This window comes from Lepidochelys kempii, chromosome 2 (assembly GCF_965140285.1).
Source record: "Lepidochelys kempii isolate rLepKem1 chromosome 2, rLepKem1.hap1, whole genome shotgun sequence".
Taxonomy (NCBI): domain Eukaryota; kingdom Metazoa; phylum Chordata; order Testudines; family Cheloniidae; genus Lepidochelys; species Lepidochelys kempii.
In genome coordinates, this window is record NC_136381.1 from 257,815,457 (window position 1) to 257,840,691 (window position 25,235).

Below are 25,235 nucleotides of genomic sequence, written 5' to 3' on the forward strand. Positions count from 1 at the left end.
GTAATTTTAACATGTGCTAGCAGGTCAAGATAAACCTGGCTCCCGCCCGTCTTTTACATCAACCTACTCCCTGTTAAAACTACAAACTTCCTGGTCTCCACTAGGATTTTGCCTTGTGTTACCACATTTGCGAACATCAGTTAAGAATGCACCCTTTTTCCTAGTGAGGCTGTATCCTTATTGACACAAGGGTGTTATGAAGGCTAGTTAATATTTATACACTTCAAAGGACCTGCCATTACCTGCAAAGGTTTATCTAATTCTGGACTGTTTTAAGAAAGGTAAGTGACACTGTAGGCCTGGGATTGGCAGCTTTCGCTCACAAACCTTTTGACTGGAACGAGTTAACACATTTCAGCAAACACTTGTATTGAAATAGCCAGGAAAAAAGGCAGAGGCATGACCATATTCAAACAAAATTGTTTTATTGAGCGTGTAAATGGAAATTTCTTCATATTGCTTTGATGAAATGACAGACAGCAGCTGTAGACAAATATGCTTTTTTTTTTTTTTTTAAACAAATGAAAATGGATAAGGTAAAAATAAAGCTTTTTTTACTTGTACCTTTAAGCAACATAATCACAATATATACACAAGGAAAGCTAAAATAAAGCTATGTTGAAACCAAAGCGTTTCAATCAATACATTAGATAATTACAGATTGTGTCAATAAATACCCAGTTTTTAAACTGTTTGATAGGCAACTTTTTACACAGATACGGAGAGGGGGAAAAATATATATATATTTACAGTACAGTGCCCTGAAGGAGGGGAAAAAAAGAATCACTCTCTCTCTCTCTCTTTTTTTTTTGGCACCAACACAAATAAAATGAATAAATTATAGAAAAAAAAATTCATGAAGGCAGGAATCTTTATCCCCATCATTCACTTCTAAAATGATAGATATGCAGAGAAACCTAGGAATGTTCTAAAACATAATCTTACATTAGTGCCAATAAATACAGAATGGTACCGGACACTTTTTGTCAGTATTTTTGATGCCGTCTGAAGAATAGAAACGACCACCAATTAGATAACTGAATGGGATTTTCAGAACAACAAAGAAAAATTCTTGAAATCCTCCATCTGCCAGTAGTTCACGTACAATGGCCCTCCTGCATGGCAGCCAAGTCCCATCCAGCAACTCTCGCTAGGTAAGGCTTGTATGAAAGTGTACCATTGCTCTGCACGGCACAGGACAGGGTCCTCAGTCAGGGTTCCAGTGTGGAAGGAATGGTGGGGGCTCAGTCAGGGTAGCCGGGGCTCCAGGGGCGAAGATGCAGGGAGTCCCAGAGAGGCAAGTGGAGTCTGATGAAGTTAAATCAGACAGCACCAATAGACTCCTGAGCGCTGCAACCTGCAGCTATACTGGAACCCAGCTATTAGTCACAGCTGCAAAGGGTCACAGTTCAATTTGGTTTGTTATAATATGTCCCATTTAAAAGTTGACCAGCTCAGTACAAGAGAAGATCTACAATTGACAAAATAGCTCTTCTGGTATGTGAGAATTTCCTAATCGCTGATCGCTGTGAACAACTTGCCATGCCAATTAGAATACCAAATAATCATTTATTAACGAGCAGGTACAAACCATTGTAATCTCTATAGTCTGCTATATTTATAGTTCAGCCTATGGAAGTGTTTTGCCTCAGCTTTTCATAAGGGTTTTTGTTTTAGCCTAAAATCAGTCAAACTGACACCATCTTTTCTTGCTTGGGAGTCTGCATACGCTGGCCTATTCAGCAAAGCAGACACCGCGGGCTTACATTCAGAATACGGGGTTGCTAATAGGCACAGCTTTTGTTTAAAATAGCTCGAGCAGGACATTTAACTCAATGTACACCAGGCTTTAAAAAGAAAAATGTATTCCCTAGCCCCCCCTTTGGCTATTGCTCAAGTACAGGTATCACTCTGTCACGTACAAGAATTGAATCTTTTAAACCTATTTTTAAAGCTGGTAGATTTATACCATGATATTGGGATATACAAACTAGACCAACACACATCAGTACAGTTGGCATAGGCACTTAGTGTACTGCTAAATTACAGATTATGTCCAATTATACGTAATGGCCAGTGACCTGTTTTCAGACAGATTTAAACACACATGCCTGAGAAGGCCTCTAATACCCCTTAAAATGATACTATTTGATTTCTAATTTATTTCTTAAAAAGTTGCGCCAAGTTATTCAGCTTTAGTTTTTTATTTTAGGGTTTTCTAAAACATATAAAAGCAATAAATAATCCAATACCTTCATTTTCATCTAAATTTACTTCTATCAATTTATCTATAAAATGCATATAAATGGTCTGGCCCGCTGTGTTTCATAATCGTTAGACCCTTTACACTTCAGTGTCCTAAGGAGCACTTAAATCAGGAGCATGAGCAGTGTTGCTCTCATAAAGTTCTACCAGCTGGAAAGGTCCTCATTACATCTGCTGCTGCTAATGGTTCCTCTGCATATTCAGGCACCATAATAGATCACTAAAGATCTCATGGCCAAATCCTTAGGAAATTAAATAAAATTATAAAATAATTTATGAAAAAAGTTTTTTTTAAATATAGTTAGTTCATATTATTTCTTGAATAGTTTAGGGGGGTTGTCTTCCATAGCAGAATTATGGACCTCACACAACATTGTATCATCCCATCCATGAAAGGATTTTTAGCTACCAAGAGGATGTTTTTAATTATGAAAAAAACCCAACACCAACCCTCCCCACCCCCCCGCACAAACTTCACCTGGCTTAGGCTCTTTTAGAAATGTTATACAAAGACAGAAAAGGTATCTGACAATCTCTGAAGTTAACATCTTTCCGTCTCTTTTAAAAAACAGTGTTGTCGTCTTTAGGATCTGTGCTGCTAAAGACTTTATTGCACTTCCAGGTCATTAATAAACCACAGTGCTATTCATGTACTAAAAGGTAAAAAATAAATAAATACAGATATATTATGTAAAAAATATGATTGTACACATAATACATCTGAGGTATTACCAATTTAAATAAGGTTTCATACTAGTTCAAGCTTCGGTGGCTATTTAAATTCTGGAATTTGCAATAAATAGGTGAAAATGATTATGGATATAGTGTATGGATCTTTTCTGTAAACCTCTTCAGATTTAAACATAAGCACATGTCAGGCTCACTCTTATGCAAATCATTTTTCACAATAAATATGGATTCAAAAGTTGTTTTAAAAAGTTTTTGCAACACTGAATAGTTTCTAGAAGGGGCTGTTGTGTATGACTGGCAATGTTAACAAGGAGTATTTATTAATAAGTCTTTTTGTACAAAACACAGGTAAATTCGTACTTGAAAGTCTTCTATTTTTTCCAAATTATGAAAGTTTATAAATTTTGCACAAACAGCAAGAGAACTGATTGTAGCTGCAGTATTTCAAAGTGTCCATGTTCTATAAAGACCAAAAATAATTTGTCTGCTTAGAAAGCTTTTTTTAGTATTTTCTCCTTCCAGTGAAAGTTTGCTCAGTACTTCAGTTTTAATTTCAGTTTTCCTTCTTTTTTTAAACTTTCACTGTTTCCATTAGCGATGACTTAATGGCATCTTCTAAAAGCTGATTGTCTGTGAAAGGGACTGGAGTTTCTGGGACAGATTCAGACAAGCCAATTAGAGACTCCAGGAAACAGGTGCTCTGGTCTCCTGCCTGGGGAAAGCCAGGAAAATTAGGCAACTGAAACTGCAATGCTGAAAAGTTATCAAGGTTCTCATATTCCTTTAACGAGTTATAAAGAGGTCCCAAGTTATAGTCGGAAAATGACTGAAAAAGATCCAAGGAGTCAGAGGAAAGGCTGAGATCTGTGTAGCTCTTTGAGCACTGCTCTGCAGAGGATGACATGCAGCACGAAAGCCCATCACAGTGTGTATCAGCAGTGTCGTCTAGAAAACAACCAGCGTCCTGATTGGCATTTTCATCCAGGCATTCAGAGATGTTTGACAAATGGCCAGAGTAGTTTCCAGTGCTGAGTTTTTCAGCAGCTGTACCACACTGGTCTTCAATGTTAGCACTAAAGAAGTCAGCAGGATGGAAACAGCTTAAGTTGTCTTGGCAATTATTACTGTTGTCTTCGATGTCAGAATCATTGAAATGGAGTATTCTTGCCAGACCGTCGTCATCAATATCAGACTGAGACTTATCTGACGGGACACTCTCGTACTGTTCTTCCGAATCCTCGCTCTGAATGGATGAAATCGAAGAGTCTGTCATATCACTACTACAGCTATTCTCCCCAACTGTCTCCAGGTCCATGTTGAACTGAAATGCTGGAGTCAGTGGGACAGCTCTTTCCTCAAACACATTTTTCCCTGCTGAACAGCCAAATTGATGGAGTCTGTCCCGAAATGATGATTCGGGTTCTACATTCCTTTCACTGCTCTGCTGGTTCTTTTCCAGTTCCAATTTCATGATGGTGTGGATGAAGTGAGTTTGCACTCTAGCCTGGTTGAATTCTATTCTTCCTTCTGTATTTCCACAGCCATCTTTCGTGCAGCCACAAGGGAACGAAGTGTGATCCATCTGCCATGGAGCAAAGAAGACAACAGTGTTAGATCTCTGAGATTCTACATCTGCCTAGGTGCTGTTAGGTGCGGGGCCCATAAACCCCTGCATAATGTGAAAGAAAGTGACTGCAAGCTCTGAAGAAACCCCAAACTTCAGTGATGCTGAGAAACCATCTTCATAACAGAGCATACCAGCTAGTGGGTAAAAACAAACACTCTTTAGAAGAAGGATGGATCTTGGTACAACTTAAGACCAAAGGAGCTGAAAAGGTCTCATAGGTAAAGCATATACCCTTTCAAAGGAAACCTGTGTGGAAAGTTTTGGACAAATAGTATAAATAGTGATATACTGATTATATCATATGCACACGTAACAAGAGCTATCGTGATAGTCACTGGGGACTGCTCCCAGGACCCAGGCTGGTAATAAGCAGAGTTTCTACCGTTTGAAGTAAAGGAGTAACTGCCATAACTGGCACCTGCGGTAGAGTCACCCTCTGAGGACCAGCCACTAGAGGGGGATGTGTAAAACGCGCTGTATAGTAGGTTGCACACACTTCACACACTTCCATCCCCACAGCCATGACATATAATGAATTAACATTTCAAAATCCATGGAATGCATCTTGCAGAACACATTTCGAGAGGCAAGCATCTACAAGAAAAACCTGAACACAAATTCCTAAACGGAATTACACCAAGAGGGTGATACAGGCCAACTCAGTCTGAAGTTACCTACAGGCAGAAACTTGAGGTTGGCATGCCAAACTCATCTCTTGGGGTGGGGGTGCTTAAAAATGGAGGAGGACTCTTTGAAGATTGGGTGAAGCTATGCACGACATCACATGCTATAGACTGTCAGCCCAGCTTGTCATCACTTCAGAATTGGGATACGAACTAAGACAAGCCAAGAAATCCAAAGGGACACGCTCAAGACCTAACATGAGACCTAGAAGCATCGTTTAAGTTTGTGGGCATGTGCCTCTGATGCAGCCCTCCACTCTACCTGCCTGCTCGGTTTTGGCAAGCCAGTGGAACATTAAATATGCATCAGTCCTGCTTTAAGCGATCAGTATGGGAGTATGGATTTCCACACGTGGTGGATTTGCAGAAACATGCAGAACAGAAGGGCACTGGGACATGGACATGACTGCAAAGAAATGCAGCACCCACTGGGCATCCCAAGGTGGGGGCTGTCCAGCAGAGATCCTGGAACTTTATCTACACTGCTACCCTCATTTTATCTTATGTTCTTGAGGAGTAAGAAGGGCCTAATTTTCTATGCTCTGAAATACAGATAAAGTATATGTATACATAGACCATTTTTAAGGCAGGTAGCCAGAGCTTAACCTGTCAATTTCAACCGTGTCCCTTTGACAGTTACAATTTTTTAAATGCAAGTTAGAATTAGCGCATTTTACAATCCGGCTTTGCTAGCAGGAGAATCTAGTCTATATACTGCGCTTGCTCAAAACTAGCTAATCTTCCCTGCCTGCTTTTTTTTCTGCTTGCATCAAGACTGCAGACGCTGCCAAAAAGCCTGGCCATGTACATAGTTCCAATCTGTGCAAGGACCCTTCTGATATTAAGTTTCACCCTTGTCTCAGTCCCAGCCTCGCTCACATATGTCCCGAATGGATGCAAGGCACAATGCACAGCCTGGGTGGCACAGCGAGCCGCACGTACCTGACATTTAATGCCTGCTAAGCTACAGCTGCAGGTCTCTGGATCGCAGAACTCCTGACAGTCACAGCCGCAGTCTTCACGGGACAGGCGGATGCTGTGCAGCTCCCGTTTCTCCTCTCTGTCTATCTTCTTCACCCCCATGTTTTTGAGCAGAGCACGTCTCTTTTTGGCAGGGTAGGGCTGTAGGAAGAAGCCGTCTTCCAGCTCCACACTGCTCACATCCACGTCATCGTCGGATATGTCCTCAGTAGTGAGCTGGCTGGCCTCCTCAGACTCCGCCGTGCCGTTCACGGTCAGCTGTGCCCAAAGAACAGAGGAAGACAGAGTCAGCGGACCACACACACTAAAGAACGCATCTCAACCTGTACCAGCAAACGCACACTTAGAACTAAGCCACAACAACAAATATCCTCCCTCCCCACCCCCCCACCCCCACTATTACTGCACCTTGGCCTTTCCCAAATGGGTGTCTGCCATGTATCTTGGGTAGGGGTGAAGAGACGGCTGTGGGGAAGAGTCAGAGAACAGTGACCTAAAACTGGTGACCATTAAGATCCAGAGGGGCAGAAGCTAAAGGGAGAGAAGGGGACAGGTCTAGTCCTGCTTCTGAAATGCAGCAGCTTCTTGGGTCATGAGGCAGACACCTGGTAAACTGCTCAAGTGGGAAGAGGAACATTTTGGCCAAGGACACCAGGGCAAATCTTTACTCTTCTCAAAAGAGATATGAGACGGCCCTTCAGGAACAAGCAGACAGGAACAAGGTCTCCTCTAAACACTTGGTAAGTTATTAAATTCATGGAATTCAGTTTCTTCACCTTTGGAGAACAGAAAAGCTGAGCTGCTCATCTCTACATTTGAACACATGCTTCCAGAGAATCTGGATATGTCAAAACTGATACTTAGACCTCCGAGATGCCCCGAATGGTAAAGCGGCCAGAAACTAATCATAAGCAAGGCTGCGACTTAGTCACGGAAGTCACCGATTCCATGACTTCCAAAGACTCCGTGACTTCAGCCAGCCCTGGCTGGGATCTGCAGGGTCAGATGGACCTACCACAACTCCCAGCCACCGCAACTGAAAGGGGGGACCCCCGCTCCTCCTCGCAGCCCCAGAGACCACTGCACCTCTCCACTTGAGGGGGGGAAGCAAGAAGGACCCTCAGAGCTCAGAGCCCCCAGTGGAGGGGGACCCTGGAGCTCCTAGCCCACCCGCAGCTGCTCAGGCTCTTCATTTCATGATGGGTGTTTTTAGTAAAAGTCAGGGACAGGTCACGGCTTCCGTGAATTTTTCATTATTGCCCGTGACTTTTACTGAAAATATCCGTGACAAAACCTCAGCCTTAATCATAAGGACTTGCACCAGTTCATGACAAATGATGCCACATGTTACTACTCACCTTCCATTTCAAGGCCTCCAGTTTCTCCTCTTTTAGCCGCTCCTTGAGTTTCTCCCGCCGAACGTTCTCCTGTTCCTTAGAAAAGTCTGCCAGTGTAAACTGCCTGGACGAACTGTGCTTGCTCATCATCCCCAGGGTACAGCCACCACGGCTAGGCACGCTGGTGAACCCCTGGCAGCGTGGAAAGTAAAACACAGTGACCTGGTCGAACTCCACATTGTTCTTCTTTAACCGCTTGGTTTTCTTCAGAATGGATGTAGCTAGAAAGGCAGAAATGAAAAAAGGCACATGACATACCTCTCCTTTGAACAGATGTACGTTCATGTTAAACAGCTGCAAACCACTGTAAGACTTCCAGTTAGTCTACATAAATCAACCAGTTAGTATTAGGCCAGTATCTCAGCAGACAGATCCTCAAGTGCAGCGTGCATACTCATTTCAAGGCAGGTGAAGGTGGTGCAAGAAATCATAGCCAATATTTTTCTGCTAGCAAGGAACATTGATCAGTCTTTCTAAGAAGCAACTGACTATCTCCTCCTCACATGGATTTCCTCAAGGAAATTTACATTTACTTATTCTTCAAGTATAGCAGAGCATAACAAAATTGTGTGTGTGAGCGTGAGAGATTTTAAACACTTGGGTCCTCTCTATATGCTGTTAGCATCACAGCTTTTAGGGTACCTTGCGTTTATTCCTCAGATTCTTTTCTGCAGACCCCCAAATAGTATGCTTGTTGCAGCTTATATGGGAGAGCACACAATTACCAACAGCTGCTTTTATGGTACTTCCTTTTGCATCCACTGGGAGGAACTATGAATCTGTAGTTTATTCTCCGGAGACTAATTTGAGAGCAGCTGCAAAGATGTTAATCTTTGTACAGGTGATCCCAATATAAACATTGGCAACACTACACTGTGGTTTATCTGAAACTGCTATAACATGCTTTATGTATTGAGAAAGTTTAAAAATGTTATCTCTACAGAGATACCTAGTTTTACATTGTCTAGTGTGAATCTATCTATCTATCTAACAGATCGGATTTACAAGTCTACAGGAGTAATTCCAGAATCACTCTGTTGCCCTGCACCTATCAGGACATGTAAAATGGAAGGCAAAATTGTGGCAATATTGGTTTAAGGAACTACTTTTCCTGTAACAGGAACATGTTAGGAAGAAGAGGCAGCAAAAGACAAAATTAGCTTGTTTGCCCACATCTCTGCTGGATTCTCATAGAAGGTGGGGAGAAGTCTTAGTCAGCACAAAGATAATCAAATTTTAGAGCCCAAACCATTGACAATTATATAAACAGACCTCACATGGCAAGTGGAAAGTCTCCAGTTACTGGGGGGGGCCATGTCTTCCCAATGACAATGGCCTCCCATCTCAGCTAAAACAGCAATTTAAAAACTTGCCTTGTCTGTATATGAAAAATTGCGCCAGATTTTATTCTACATCCCTCTAGCTATACTGGTACATGCCCTAGTGCAGACACACTTAAACTGGAGTAACCCTTGTTTACACTGGTTTAGCTTATATCAGTAGTTTACCAAACCCTACCGTGCTAGGAGAACCGTATACACACCGAGTAAGACAGAAAATGTCCTGAAGGAGCTTAGAATCTAACTCCACGAGACAGAAGAAGAATTATCATCCCTATTTTACAGATGGGAAACTGAGGCTGCAGTGACTTGATCTTGCAAAGGGAATCACTGGCAGACTGTTCTGAACTCAGATCTCTGGATCCCAAAGCTCGGTCTGAACCATCTCCTTCCTCTCCTGATTAGTACTACTATGGATATGGAATTGTAATGACCAGCTATAAACTCAAAGGGTGTTTGTAGAGGTGGGGTGGGATCAGGTGCCCCAGAAGCTTAGAGAAATGCAGAACTGGAGTTAGCTAGGCCCACTTTTAACAGTAAGCCTCATTTACCAACATATAAACAAACATTTCTTAGTTTAGTGTAAAGGAGCATTGATGCAGCTATGTTAGCAGCTTCTACTACATGTATCAGCAAAGCTTTCGAGATCTCACACTGGTCATTGTCATCATTTTAATGACATCTTCTCCCTGGGCACAGCATTTTTGTGTAGTCTTGGCTTAAGCATTTAAAAGTATTTATTCTTTACCAGAACACCCCACCCGCAAAAAACAAAATATAAATATACTTTGCTTCCCCCCGCAAAAAAAATTGTATTCTCATTCCTGACACTTTTTAATCGGGCCAGAGCATACAGAAAGTCCATTGTTATTTCACAAAACCCAGAGGACAAAAAAGAATGAGACTCTTTATTATTACAAGACTTCTAATGCCTTTTCAGACCAGTGCATGTTTGTGTATGTCTGCTAAGTGGACTTTAACTGCAAGATATTTGCAGGGCTCTAGTATAATTTACTTGGTAAAGCTATTTCCCTTAGCTGAAGATTGTGCGCATTGTAATTTTTGGATGACAAGTGAGGGAAGAAGTTCTTATGTGTTTCCCCAAAGCAACCCAAACTGGTAGTAGCTGCTAGGAAAACAAAATAGCATTTGTCTGCACCAGCAACAGTGTCAGTGGCAAGTTATCCGGTTTGCTTACGAAACCGTTCTTTGAAATGGTTTGTATTAACTAATTAAGCCATTGGTTAATCACTTGACCCTACTTTTTTTTTTTTTTTTTAAATGGCCACCTATAACTAACATTTAGGCCCCCAGTTGCCCATTTAGATACCTGAAGGTAGATTTAGATACTTAACTTCAGGCTCCTATCTTTGCAAATTGGGGCCTCTATGCAAATTCATAGAGGCCCTAATTGTTATAAAATACTGGGATAAACAGTTGAAGAAAACTATCCTTAAAATGCAGGCTAAGTAAACGGACCAGATTTATAAAATTACATGCACCAGACTTCATAGACTCATTCCATAGTTTACAATGAATAAATCAGTATCTGCCAAGATTTTGGGAGTGACTGTAATAACTATCCACAGAGATGGTGCCATGTTTTAAAAATCCGTTTGCAGAATGTTTGGACACAGCCCCACCATCTAGATATAACAACATATACTGTCAGAGGATACTTACGAGTGAAACTGGAGGGTAAGGCAGTGCTGGGCTTGCTGTCTCCTCGGGAGTTTTCCTCGTCTGTTTCCCAACCTGAGGAGGCTGAAGAAGAGGAGAAAGGCGAGCAGGAGGAAGAGGAGCAGTAGGTGGCATCGTCCTCCAGTTCATCATACTTCCTTTTCAGTACCCCACTCATGGTTATTCGGTATTTTTCATAGAACTGAAAAATAAGGGAGAAAGGAAAAATAAAGCATGGGCAACAATGGATGTTCTTCACTAGGGGTGAAATTCGCTCCTGTACAGGGAGCCAACAAAAATACCAAATACCACTTAAGCCTTATTTTGAGGGCTTCATTGGCATTTCAGTGGCTTCTGTGCCAGCTCTCTGCACGTGGCTAAGATTTACCCCTATGCACCTAAAGATCAGAGGCAGAGATGTTTAGCCACCTACCCATAAGTCACACATTTGCTACCCTCACATTTGCCGGGCTGTTCCCTCACAACCTTGATAGGCGATGGAGCACACCATGATTTCAGTTTCTACATCAACTAATTCCCATCCATGAAAGCTGTCCCCTGATTTCCACCATAATACAAATGGTTACTACTTAAAACTGCTATCGTTTTTGAACACATCCAAGTCTCTCCCCTACTTTTGAGGTTCACATTTTTACCTATTTCACCCTACCTTCAAACCTTATTTCTGACAACTCAACTGAATTCCTTGCAGCATTCCACCCATATTAAGACTGTACAAAAAAGGTGAGTGTAGGTTACTGCACGCACACAAAACAGATGTTCCACACATTCATTCCATCAACAGAAACGTTAATAAATTATAAGTACTACATTTTGTGCACTAAGTCTTTTATGTTAACTCCTTACCTAAATCACTTACTAGGAAGTTACAGCTCTAGCTTCTTGCTAATTACAAAAAGAAGCCAGTTTGTTGGGAACAATCCCTTGCCATGATTTACTTGCTTCAGTCCCCTGGGGGCTTATTAAATGAAGCACTGAAATATAAATATATCAAATGCAAGAAACAACCGTTCCTCTCAGTTTCTTTCAGATCCAGCCCATGTTCACTAAACCATGCGTTTATTTTGTGTTATAGATCAGACAGAGTACCAATTAAAAGCCATCGAGCTAATTAAAAACAAAGTTGTTCCGTACTTGTCTGGATTTCTAAATGTTGTTCATTTCTTTTTCCAACGTTCAACCCACCAAACAACTTCACATTTAATCCTTTAGCATCTTTGGAATAAGAATTTCCTACAACAAAAAGACACTATACTTTTCATATAATATACCAGCTGAATCATATCACTCACTCTACAGCTCAGAATCCACTGAGTCAGAACACTCTTGGGGAGAATGCTGTTTGGACCAAAGACCTTTTCTCCCTGTAAAACCCTAGATACAACATACTGGATGGATGCCTCTCTATTTTAATAGAAATCACCACTGGTCTATTTAGGTTTGAAGCAGGTGAGCATGTAACTAGACATCATGACAAGATTATTACTGGAAGACTGACTCACTATGATTCAAACCAGTGCATTTGTGTATTTATCAGCAATAAACATATGAGGCTACAAATCATGACAACCCAGAGATAGAGTTCAGAAACTTCCTTTGGCAAGGAAATAGGTGCAGTTTATGAGAATCACCCACCCTCTTACTGAGGGAGGGATGATACTGTGGCTCCAGTCACTTGGCATGACACAAGTATGGCTGCTTCTTAGTAAGCAATTTTAGCAGCCAATGAAACTAAGAGGCTATTATCAGAAAGTGTTGCTGAATGATAAGAATGGAACTTGATCCAAAGTCCACACAGCCAAACACAGCTGACATGGGAAGCAAGACAAGCAGAAGGATGCTGCCCCCTCCCCTCCCCTTTTCCAGATGCCTTACAAAAAAAGGTCTACAATTAAAAGGCCTTACAAAAAAAGGTCTACAATTAAAATAAAAAAGAACCATTAGAAAACATCTAGTGAACAAAGCCTGGCCACGGACCAAAGAGTTACTCAGCTGCTTATTACCAAGTTACACAGAACTTCTTGAACTGCACGGAATTCAGGGATCTCACAGGATTGTTCCATTTAACATCCTTAATTCTAAAAAAAACCCAAAGGCATCCTTTAACGCGACACTAAAATCAGAACTCAAGGATGTGTCAGATATGTATTAAAAACAGGCCTGAAATCTTACAAAGCCCAGTGTTGTACTTGACTGCCAGAAACTCTCCTCCCCAATCAAGGTTAGACTTTTCTATTAGCACAAATGCGTTCGTGACCATAATTGTATTACTACCTCTTTCCTTTGCATGGCTAGTCTGTTAATTCTTCTTTAAATGCTCCTGCCAAGTGTGGGCACACAGCAAAAAATGCATATTTCAAAACCTTTTAATGATGGGATTTTAACATTTCAATAGCACTGCATAATAATACTTAGCGCATCTATAGAGCTCTTTCAATCTTCAAAGCTCTATACAAACACTAATTAATTATGTTGACAAACAGCTTTCCATAAGACAATAGTCTCTAAAAGGTTAAAAATTGCTGGCTGTAATGGCCCTTTGGTTATAAGAAAGTTAATCATTTACTGCAGCATGGCTGTATTGGGGCTTCAAAGGCACTAGGCTATGCAACTTTCTAATCTGAAGTTGGGCTCAATAAAGACCATTTTTATGCACTATTTTCATACTAGTGAAAAAGTAACTGGTTCCCCAGCCTCTTTTTATACCCTTTGTTGACAGCTCGAACATGACAAGGAGACAGAACTAACATTGCAGGTGGTTTTGCCACAGTTGTTTTTTTGGCCTTAATCCAAAACAGATGGGGAGGTGGTGGATTTGGATATCTTCCATCAGTAACACCACATGTACCTACCTGACACCTGGCTTAACCCCTTTGTTACTTTCCATTTAGCTCACCAATACGATTCAGCAAGAACTCCCAAGTGACCACAAGGAAGCTCAGCTGTTAGTATAAATTCTCACCGTACTATGTGCTTTCTCCCCCATTTTACAAAATGAACACGAACTCAGTAGTTTAAAAACAAAACAAAACCCCCCCCATCTTCTCAGTGTGGGGGTTGAAACAAGCTCTGTGCAGAAGTCTGAGGCTTTATTCAGCTCAGTTTTACCAGTCTGTTCCAATTATATAGTTGGAAAATTAGGAGTGACTGAGCTAGTTAGTACTCAACTACTCCTTACTTTATTGTTTGTTTGATTTCCCTTCTCCTATTTTGGGAGGGTGGGGGGGTGGGGGAAGGGGGAGTAATTTAAAGCAGCCCCAGTTGCGTTAAGGAGTAATCACTCTTCACTCTCTCATGCTTCTAAGCTTGTGGACAGCTCATTTGTAAAGCATACTTGCATACATGTGTATGTAGCCTGACAGCTGCTCCTTAAGTCACAGTCACCTTCCACCCCAACATGCAGACTTCTGAGCTACAGCATTTGCAAGGGATCCCAGATTTTAAACAAACAGGGATGAAAGTAACCCTCTCTTCGCTTGTGCCATCTCAGCCGGCCCAATGGCTACCATGACAGATGTCAAGCAGCAAACACAGGAAACTTGTAGAAAAGTCAAGGTTGCACTACAAAAAAGATAAATAATAGGGAAAGAACACAGATCATGTCAAGCTCTCTTACAGCAAAGCCCTTCCCCCCCTTGAACAATGTAAACTACTGCTTTGGAAGAGTGTTACCTTTGACATTTGTGCTCACAGGCCACCTACACTGAAATCAACCACAACCATCTTCCAACCCAGCCTAACCAACAGCCAAATTCTGACCTCTCTTCCATCTCCCTGATGGCTCAGTCACTAATTTGTGCCTCAGGAGATATATTTGGCAGTTTGGTGGTACAGATAGGCTACCACTGGCATAAAAGAAAACCAAGACCACAACAGTTTCACTTGCAGGCAAAAAGGTGGCACATTAGAAATACTGAAAGCAAAGGCTACAACAACATACCTGATTGCTAACAAATTACATTTGTTTTTACGTTGTTTAATTGCCCTGTACAGGCTCTTCCAAGATGACACTCAAAGTTGGCTGGCCTAAATGACTGTGTTGACAGTGGTCTCATTATGAAGTGGGAAAGTACCAACATGAAAATCAACACTGATCATAGAAGCACAGAATAAGGCACATACACACTGGTCTGTTTATAAAGACACAGCAAATCATGTCACAGATAAACAGATGGTCTTAATGATTGTTGGACTGAAGCACAAAACCATGATCAAGCTAGGTTATAATTGAGGATTACCTAATGCAATAAAGCCCATTATAAAAGTGCTCACCATGCATAAGGTATTTTCCCCAAGAGTGGGAAGAAGGAAAAAACGTATCACTTCGCTTCATAAGAATGAAGCGAGCTAAACATTTAGGGGGAAAATAACCCACTACAGTATGACAAAGTTATTTCAAATATTTTATTGCACTGTCAGTGCATAAATAGAGATCATGCAAACATAATTCTCGATTAATGGGAAAAGCTTTTACTGAAACTGCTCCCAAAGCATTTTTCCCTTTTCTGTTTTTGATTTTAAGATGGAACATTTCCCCAGGTAGAGTTTTCAAAGCCTTTTCACGAACTATACAGATAAGAGTGAAGCTGAACCCTCAGTGTCTAGCTGTACCCACCCAAAAAGAAAATCCGACAGAATAGAGTTAAACATTTGCGGTAAAGCCAATCACTCTTCCAAGAGAGCAGAATTCGGCCCAGTGATCTGAACACTGCCTTGAAACTCTGATGTCTCTTAGCCTGTTGAATGCTCAGCCAACAAAACCTGAATGCCAATTTATAGCCAGTGAGGATATTTTAATGGCAGTAATTCCACAATTAAAATGTCTATATAGGACATAAATATGATTTTAAGAATAAGCCACCAAAACTGCACAGCAGCTTGAAAAAGGTTCCTATTCTTGCACTCACAAAGTCTGCAAGTACCATATACAAGAGGAGTTTTTTCCCCACTTTTTTTTATATAACCTGAAATAAAATAATCCCATCTCCCTTTTGATTGCCAAAAAAGACATTCTGTTCTTGGCTAAGACTCCTTACTCATCTATTTTACTGAAAACAGCTTTTTGAACAAGTACATAATGCGATGGATCAAACCCGCAGGAATTCCACTAGCACCGCAACTCCCACTATCCTGGGAATACTTTCTAACAAATATTTAGCTCAGATGTGCATTCCTCTCTTCTTTTTTTTTTTTTTGAACATCAAACTTGGGGCAGAGGGGGGATGTCTAGTGGGGGAAGGGGAATTGAAACGGCTAAATCCTATTTCTGGCTCTCAGCAAGTCGCAGGGCAAAGCCCTAGTACACTGGAATGCAAGGAATTAATGTTTTAGCTATCCTACTCTTGGACTACATGTCAACAGTAAATATTTCAAGTAATTTAGATTTAAGAAGATTTGGCATTTATTTAGTCAACCAGAGGAAAAGCAACCAAAAACAATAGTGTTCCTTTAGTCTATTTATAACTAACCCCACAAGACATTATGTTTGTGTATGCAAGTTGCTGGTTGTTTTATTGCAGAATATAAACTATTCGCATTTTTACTTCGTAGCTGTTATATGCAATTGTACAACTGAATGGTTGTAGGGTAATCAATAAAGTCAAACTACAGAAACTTCTTATATTAGATCCAGTTGCTGTAGGTTCTGCATTCACTAGTACTAGGCTGGACATCCACATCCATGCTTATAAAGAGCATCAGAAAGGACATCAGTCTGCAGTGACATTTTGAAGTTTGGTTTCATGGCTGAGGAGCCAATGCATGAAGGAATTCAAGATTTGTGCAAAAGTAATTTAAAGTGCAGCTCTACTCTGAAAAGCAACTTTGTAAAAGTGTTGTTATGGACTTAAATATTTGTTTTTCAGTAACTTTCAGATCAAATCTCCTCCATTTACAAGTAAAAAGATGCCAACTCTGCAAACAACCTGGAATCTGAAAGTCAAGGTGGGTTCTTTCTGGCTCATGGATCAACAACAACAAAGAGTCTGCAACTGGAAATTAAGTTAGCAATTCTGTCGATCCCAGAGTCAGATTAGAATCCAGCTCAGTCCCCCAGGGCTATGGTGGGTTTAAACGCATGTCTGACAAGAGCAAATATTAGTTTAAAAACACCACCATGCATTTTAGTCAGGAAGGACACTGAATACACTCACTGAGCAAGTCTGGAGTAAGACTGCAATTTTTACAGTCTCTCTTCAGACTAGGAGGCACTCATTTACATGCCTCTGTTGACTGCAGGTCAGATGACCTTGGTACTGTATCTAGCATTAACAAAAATTGGTGTAGAGCAGAACTTTTAATTTAACCATCTGAATATCAGATATCTAAAAACAGAGGTGCTTTCACTGAAGCTTCTAGATTACTTAACAATCAGTACTCTGCTGGCCCTGATTCACTGAGCATCCATTCGTTTAACTATTTTAATTCTCTAGATATTTACTTGAGTGGTTTCCATAGCACTACTGTTACATGCTCTAGCCTGACAATATCACCTGGGTTGATGTAGGCATTTTGAGGAAGCTACCATAAAAAGAACTAGCCTAGAAAGGAAAGTGCAAGAAAAAAGGTAGTCTCCCTCCCAGTTTCCTGCTCAAGCATGGAATGTAAAGCAAGGGATAACCAGCATCATAGACAGTATTCCAAGAAACACAAGCCTTGCTTTCCAGTTTAAACTAGATCATTTTAACCCAGCTGGGTATGGTTTCATAACCTTACTCTGGGTAAAAATAGACTCTGCCTACCATGCAACAGCAAAAACTGAACTAGTCAGTGCCACAGAATAAAAGCATGAATCAGTTTATAGTGCAAGTTTATTCCTATGCCAAAATATTTTTCACAGGAAGAATTTAAGTGCTTAACACTTTTCAAAAAGCCAAGAATTAAAATTTGGGTCGGTGCTTTCCCCACCATGCCATTATTTCTTGTTGACAACTGGAAAGATAAACAAAAAACAGCAGAATACATAGGAGATTATCTGATTTGGCTGCTAAGAAATTAAGCTTCCAGGTCTACTTGCCAGGGATCTTACTATAATAAATATGAAAATACAGTGTGCACTTTGTCTAGGAAAATCCTTTATTTGATTACCCCTTATGAATAATTCACAACAGGTTTCCATATTTGTCCTCCAGTAGGTACACACTGTACATTACTTTTTCTCCTATGTGTGCACACTTGTCCTGCACTAAATTATTAAAAAGCTTGCCAGCAGCTGTATGCTCTATTAGAGTGAAACATACATCCACCAGATACTAAAACAAACCTCCCGACCTTGATGGCTTCACTTAAAATTGCTTAGCAAAAAAGCTCCAGTTGTAAAATGTTAGATGACTTGATAGTTCAATGCAACAAATAACTATACCTTTACATTTGTAGATGGCTATAAACATTTTCTGTTGATTTCAACAATTTTTTTTAATTGGACGTTTTAGAAGGCCATCATTACTTTAGAAAAGAGTTTTCATGCATATCACACACACATTAATTATACAGTCTAAAGAAAACCTGTTTGGTTTGAGGAAAAAATACACATTCATGAAACTTTACCATTTTAATCCAGGTGTAAACATATAGAAAAGTCAAATTGTTTACTTAATAAATTAAGACAAGAGCCACTGCTCTGGGAAAACGAAACTGATTTGCATACGGTTCACAGAAGAAGTCACAGGCTGTGGGGTAAAGCACCTTCCTGCCTGGTGTTTGGGCAGCAGGACAATGCAGCTGATCAATTTGTCTCTAAACCAGTAGGTGTTGCTGTGGCAATGGAAAAATACTGTCAGTTTTGCAAATTTGGGCGATATAACTATCAAGTGCCCCCATTTCTTCAAATATCAACAGAAAATTCAAACTGCAGCCTTTAAACATGGAGAGTGCTCGGCTTTTTGTCTTGAGGAAAAGCTGAGTGTCACCACCGAAATAAAAAAGTTATTCTCTGCATTGACATTTGTAGTATGGAACCAGTTTTGATGCATGAGCAGCATTAATAAATCCTTAAGGAATGCCATATAATAAATACTCTGTCCCTTTTTCTCCTGAAGCTATTTCAGACAACACCTGGGCATCTAGAAAAGAACCTGATTTTAATCGTGAGTCACGGGCAGAAAACTACATCCAAAGGCATCTCCACTAGCATGCCTATTGGGAAAGGATCTTATACAGCAGTCTACAGGACAGAATGGAAAACCTTCTGTTTCGTTTCCTCAGTGGAGGAAACAATGTTAGTATCTTCCCTGCACGCCTGGAACCACGGAAGGAAGAAGAAAAGCAGGCATCAAATTCCTTAAAAGCAAAAGAAATCCCCTGCCTTGTTAATTTGCCCAGAGGGAACGTGCATTCCCTTCAGAGGAGATAGCCCAGCATGGGGCCAGAGATCATTATCTCTTCGGGCTGGGGGACCCGGGCTCCTTAATTAACTTCTTTTGAACTGTTTTGGTGCATATCACTCCAGGACATGGGGAGGGGACGGACCAGCTCTCAATGCACCCACTGCGAGCGAGACTCAGCAGCAAAAGTAACAACTTCGGCCAGCTAAACGTTACTGAGCGCGGCCCTGGACACCCCCGCGCCGAGTACCACCAGGGGCTCGGATTATTGGGCGGCCAGCGCGCTCCGCAGTCATGCACTGGGAGCCAGGACCGGGGGAGTCACCCCCGACGGCGCATCCCTCCCCCGGTAACGCCGGGCCCCGAGACCCCCCCACACCCCGGCGAGGGACCCTAGCCGCGCCATCTCGCACGGCGCTCCCCACCCCTACTGGAAGGGGGCGCTACCCCCCAAAGCGCATTTCCGCTCCCGCCCCCATGCCAGCCCCCGACACTGTCCTAGCCCCCCTCCCCTTTCCCATGAGAGATCCCGAGCCGCCACCGGGCGCCCCACTGAGCCGGCGTCTGCTTCACTCCCCCCCTTCCCACTGCCCCCGCCGTGCGCCCAGCTCCTGGAGCGCCCCCACTCCGCTCTCGGGTGCCTGCCTGCCCCCTCCGGCTCCAGGCTAACTGCGCCCCGCTCCCCCTCCAGTCCGGGGCGCCCCGGCTGCGCCCCGCTCCCCCTCCAGTCCGGGGCGCCCCGGCTGCGCCCCGCTCCCCCTCCAGTCCGGGGCGCCCCGGCTGCGCCCCGCTCCCCCTCCAGTCCGGGGCGCCCCGGCTGCGCCCCGCTCCCCCTCCAGTCCGGGGCGCCCCGGCTGCGCCCCGCTCCCCCTCCAGTCCGGGGCGCCCCGGCTGCGCCCCGCTCCCCCTCCAGTCCGGGGCGCCCCGGCTGCGCCCCGCTCCCCCCGCGCCGCCCCCTCTCGCCCTGGGCGCCCCCCTCCCGCTCCGGCGCCTCTGCTGCCCCCCTTTCCTCTCCCCAAGAACTGCAGCTGCGCTGGAGCCAGCCCGAGCCCCACTCACTGCCCGAGCCCCGGAGACCTTCCCCCGCCCCAAAGTCACCCCGACCCCCCCCAGCCGCCCCCTCCGGGGACCGGCACCGGCCGCCCCGAGAGAGCCGGAGACACCTACCTGCGCCTGGGGTCCGGCGGGGGCGGCGAGCGATGGAGACGGAGGGGCGCCGAGCAGGCGCCAGCAGCCCCGGCGAATCGGCTCCGGGCTCCGCAGCTCGCAGGACGGAGCCTTCGCTCAGCCTCGCATCGTCTAGACGAGCGGCTGCGTCTGGAGCTGCGGCCGGACTGGCTGCGCCTGGCTCCGCGCTGCGCCTCCCTCCTCCGCCGGGCGCAGCAGCGCTGCCCTTTTTCGTCAGTGGAAAACTCCTGGGCGCTGACGCAGGCGGTGACAAGGGAGCCGGAGCCAGAGCCCTGCCTGCCTCCAGCCCACACTCTGCTTCCTGCCCCCTCCCCCGGCGCAGCCCGGGAGCGGCGCGAGTCCTGCCTCCCCTCCAGCCGAGAAATTACACGGAGCCGGGAGAGGGGAGCGAATGAGTCAGTGTCTGGCTGCCGGGCGGGAGAGGCCCCGACTCACATCAAGGGCTGCTGTGTTCTGAGGGACAGCAGGGTACACACCTGACAACAATGGGGGCGGGAGGGGGGCGTCAGCCGCGGGACTCCTGGGTTCTAGCTCAGATGCCCTTCGTGATTAACGGAGTGACCTTTGACGTCATGTCACCCAACAGAGCCTTGGTTTGCCCCTGTGTGCGGAATCAGATATCCAGATGCTCGGTTCCCTTCTCTATGGGTCCTTTCATCCCGGCCACTTCATGTCGGCTCCGTGCCTCAGTTTCCCAGTCTGTCATGGGGAGGACAATTATACCTGCCCAGCTTTGTAATAAAGGGATCCAAGATCCTTGTGGCTGAAAAATGGTAAGTGTTACATCAATGAGACCAGTATCTATCCCTGAGTGCTTTGGGCATAGTGTGACCAGGGGTCCTGATTTTATAGGGACAGTCCCGATATTCAGGGCTTTTTCTTATATAGGCGCCTATTCCCCCCACCCAGTCCCGATTTTTCACACTTACTATCTGGTCACCCAATTTGGGCACCACAGGCAAAAGGTGCTATGTGGTATTTTAAAAACAATAGATGTACAATATCTATGAAAGGCAGCCACTTGAGGGGTGGAAAGCAGAGACAACTGGGAGATAAAAGGAAGGAGGACATCTTTAGCCAAGGATGCATAGGCAAGAGAAACAGCACTGTGTATAGAGAATGCACTGCAATCTTTACTGTCCTGGTGGCACAACCAGGTTTTGAAGGCCTCTTCTGAAACCCCCCCACTCCATATGTAGTTCCCTTTATGAAGGGCTGAGTTAAAGCAGTCCAGAGTTGAGCCTTTGGTGTCAGGGAGATTAGGTATGTTCATTGCTTTGAAATACCACTGAGCTATAGGAAGGTTTGTTAAAGGATGACACATTGGGGTTCACTGTATAATAAAGAAAGGGGGAGGTAGGCAGAGGGGTATCACCTTTTCTGTGAAGGTGCTCTCTGCTTGAGATGCATTATTTAGAGGATTCCTAAAGACCAGTTAACAAAGGGGATTGTTCCACTTCAAAGATAAATGACCCTGATAAAAATCATGTGGGCTGGAGTGGAAAGACATTTGCTTGTGCCAGACTACCTTTGTGGGGTAGCATTGAAGTGCTAGATGAGGGTATGAATGCAATTACCATAGATAACCTGAGAGTTTCGGGGGGGGGGGGGGGCTTCAGATTTTTAATCGTGAATTTCATGTTAATGCATATTGCCAGATTGACACTGCTATGAGTACTTGCTCTTGTTGAAGCCTTTCAGTTGGTTCAATGGGGTTGAAACCCCCAACTAACATCTGTTTATCAACAGACCAGATATGCGGACTGGCTGGTCAAACTTGCCCTCCAGCATTGCTCAGCTTTGCCATTATGCCCAACACTTAACCCAGTGTGACAACTTCTGGGGTTAGAATAGTTCACTCCTCTGAGTAGACAGTGCCATGAAGGAAAATTGCTAGTTAGCACCAGGTCTGGTGTCCATTTACTGGGACACCCAATGATAGTCTTGGCCTGTATCCAATCCAATTGAAACAGGATCAAGTACTCATAGCAGTCCTGGCTCTGCAGTCCCATGATGGACCCCAGTACTATCAGGCAGAGGTCTTGCTGACATATCTTGGGATCCAAACTGTGTGGTTCTTTGTGTCCCCTCCTCAGCCCAGGGGTTGCATCCCCGAAACTGTTGTTTCTGCCTTAATTCAACACTGTATCCACCTGTTACCTCTAAAGGAGATGGACAAGAGTCTCACTGGAGCACATCTTAATTTGATTATCCAGCTTTCTTGCATGCAAGAATCATCTGTGAAATACTCAGTGTTGAGAAGCTGCCTTTGCTGTGAATGGGGAAGTTCACACCTCTCCCCAGAGCTATTGTTTCAGACGTAAACACATCAAGGCATTATGTATATGGTGCCTTTTGACTTTGAAGATTTTCTTTACAATCATATAGAGTGGAGAATTGCACTGAGGGAACTTCAAAGCAGTATAGCCTTCTAGACTAGATTGTTTTGAAAATTTTGTGCTTAATTCTTTTCAAAATGAAATCTTAATTTTGGAGCTAAAATGTCAGTCATTTGGGAAAAGTATCTGATCTGGCCTAGTCCATCCGATGAAGTGAGCTGTAGCTCATGAAAGCCTATGCTCTAATAAATTTCTTAGTCTCTAAGCTGCCACAAGTCCTCCTGTTCTTTTTGCAACCATTTCAATTCACAGTCAATTAAAGAGTCAAGAGGTGTGACTGACACTCTTCCGCTCCTGTCCCAGATCAGATTTAGAAGTTAATATTTCTGCATTCTGTTACCTTGAGCCGCACAGCTCAGCACATCCATTGGATCCAGGACGTCCAGTATCCTGATTCCAGCTCTGCACACTATGTAATCTTGGGCAAATAATTAAGGTAAACGTTTTAAAATATGTCCACTAATTTTGGATGCCTACCCTGACATTCTTGATTTTTCAGAACTGCTGAGAACCTGCAGTTGACTTTGAAAATCAGGTTGGGGACCCGAACGTGGAGGCACCCAAAGTCAAAGTCTACTTCAGAAAACGTAGACCTTGCTTCCTGTTCTTCAGTTCTCTCCATGCCCTGAGCCCCTGTCTGTAAAATAAAGATGACAGTTACCTACCTCACAGGAATCTAGTGAGGGTTAGTGTATAGCACTGTGAGAGCGCAAATGTCATACAGGCAATATTTATAGATTCTGAGGCCAGAAGGGACTGTTCTGATCATCTAGTCCAGTGGTTCTCAAACTGTTTTAATTGGGTCACCAGGGCTGGCGTTTAGATTTGCTGGGGTTTGGGGCCAAAGCCTGAGCGCTGCTGCCCGCAGCCGATGCTGAAGCCCGAGCTGCACCACTCAGAGCCAAAGCCCAAAGGCTTCAGCCTGAGAGAGTGGGGCTCAGGCTTCGGCTTTGTCCAGCAAGACTCAGGTTAAAGGCCCCCAGCCTGGGGCTGAAGCCCTTGGGCTTTCATCCGCCCCCACCCACCCTGCCCAGAGCGGCGCAGTTTGGGCTTGGGCTCGGGCTCAAACTTCGGCCCCCCACTCCTGCGGTCATGTAGCAATTTTTGTTGTCAGAAGGGGGTCGCGGTGCAATGAAGTTTGAGAACACCTAATCTAGTCTGACCTCCTGCATAACACAGGCCAGAGAACTTCCCCAAAGTAATTCCTAGAGCAGATCTTTTAGAAAAACCACCCAATCTTGGTTTAAAAATTGTCAGTGATGGAGAATCAACCACAGCCCTTGGTAAACTGTTCCAATGGTTAATTACTCTCACCATTATAAATGTACGCCTTGTGTCCAGTCTGACTTTGTCTAGTTTCCACTTCCAGCCATTAGATCATGTTATACCTTTCTCTCCTAGAGAGCACATTATTAAATATTTGTTCCCCCTGTAGGTACTTATAGACTATAATAACCTCTCTACCCCTACTCCAGATTCCCATTTATGCATCTCAGGATCACATTAGTTCTTTTGGCCACAGCATCATACTGGGAGCTTGTGTTTAGCTGATTAACCACCACGACCACCAAATGTTTGCTGCTTCCCAGGATAGAGCCCCCCATCCTGTATATATGGCCTACTGTGTTTGTCCCAGATGTATACATTTACATTCAGCCATATTAAAGTGCATATTGTTTGCTTGCACCCAGTCTACCACATGGTGGGTGAGGTTATATATTTTAGTGCACTGGATGAGATATACCACATGTTGTGATGGGCATGGGTAGGACCCATAGATTTTGAAGTATGTGTTATGGAGGAGTGAGGGGAGGGGGGAAATTGACCATCATAGCAGTGGAGTTATGGCTGCAGGTTGCATCTGTTATTCTGGCAGGGTCTGGTGCTGCTTTGAGTTGGTGTGTCCTGGTCTGTGGGGAGCTTGCATCTGATGATGATCTTCACAAACTTGGAGGGTTGTTTAAAGGCCAGAAGAGGGAATTTGGAAAGATTTCTTTCAGGACGTGGTTCCCATCAAGCATGGGTTGTAATTATTGGCTGTAACTCCTTAGGGGTTCCAGGGTGGCGTGGCAGGTGACAACTAGGGGTTCACCAAATAACCGCCTTCACCTAACAAGGACACCCCACCAGAGAAGTAGCTCACACATGGAATGGGCCACCCTAATTCCCCGAGAGAACCAGCTTCAGTACAGAAAAAAACAAACCACTGACCGCACACCCCAGTTGTCATTTTGAATGGTTTCTTGCACTATGTATTTACAATCTGTTCCACTACAGATGTCGCTGTGACAAGTACTTTTCCCAGACCTGAAGAGGAGCTCTGTATCAGCTTGAAAGCTTGTCTTTTTTACCAACAGAAGTTGGTCCAATAAAATACACCCCTCCAACCCTTTGTCTTTCTCATATAGGCAATATGTATTTATATAGCTAAACTGATAGTATGCAAATTACTGTTCATTCTTATCAGTAATGTACGTGAGTCTTCCTGAATATGACGGCTTACAGCACTTGATCTTCAAAGGAACGATTTCCTTGAGGTTTCATTTACCATGTTTGGACACAGCTGGGATTAATATTTCCTCACAGGAAATCGTCATGAATGCAGGCTTTCCTGTGCAGGGCTTGGGTCGAGGGCTAGTGAGG

At 43.6% G+C, this 25,235-nt stretch overlaps 1 protein-coding gene and 1 long non-coding RNA gene across 2 annotated transcripts; one reads left to right on the forward strand and one right to left on the reverse strand.

Annotated features, from left to right (window-relative positions):
• Positions 1–437: 437 nt before the first annotated feature.
• On the reverse strand, positions 438–20,519 carry CSRNP1 (cysteine and serine rich nuclear protein 1). The gene is made up of 5 exons (XM_073334677.2): positions 20,173–20,519; positions 10,667–10,865; positions 7,605–7,864; positions 6,208–6,504; positions 438–4,537 (listed from the first exon to the last, which is right to left on the reverse strand). Exons 2-5 carry the CDS (start codon positions 10,839–10,841, stop codon positions 3,527–3,529), a joined length of 1,743 nt encoding a protein of 580 aa, XP_073190778.1. The 5' UTR covers positions 10,842–10,865; positions 20,173–20,519; the 3' UTR covers positions 438–3,526.
• LOC140907827 (uncharacterized) lies at positions 20,466–24,970 on the forward strand. The gene is made up of 4 exons (XR_012157647.1): positions 20,466–20,661; positions 20,780–20,966; positions 22,845–23,028; positions 24,870–24,970. It is a non-coding gene; the product is annotated as an uncharacterized LOC140907827 (long non-coding RNA).
• The last annotated feature ends 265 nt before the right edge of the window (positions 24,971–25,235 follow it).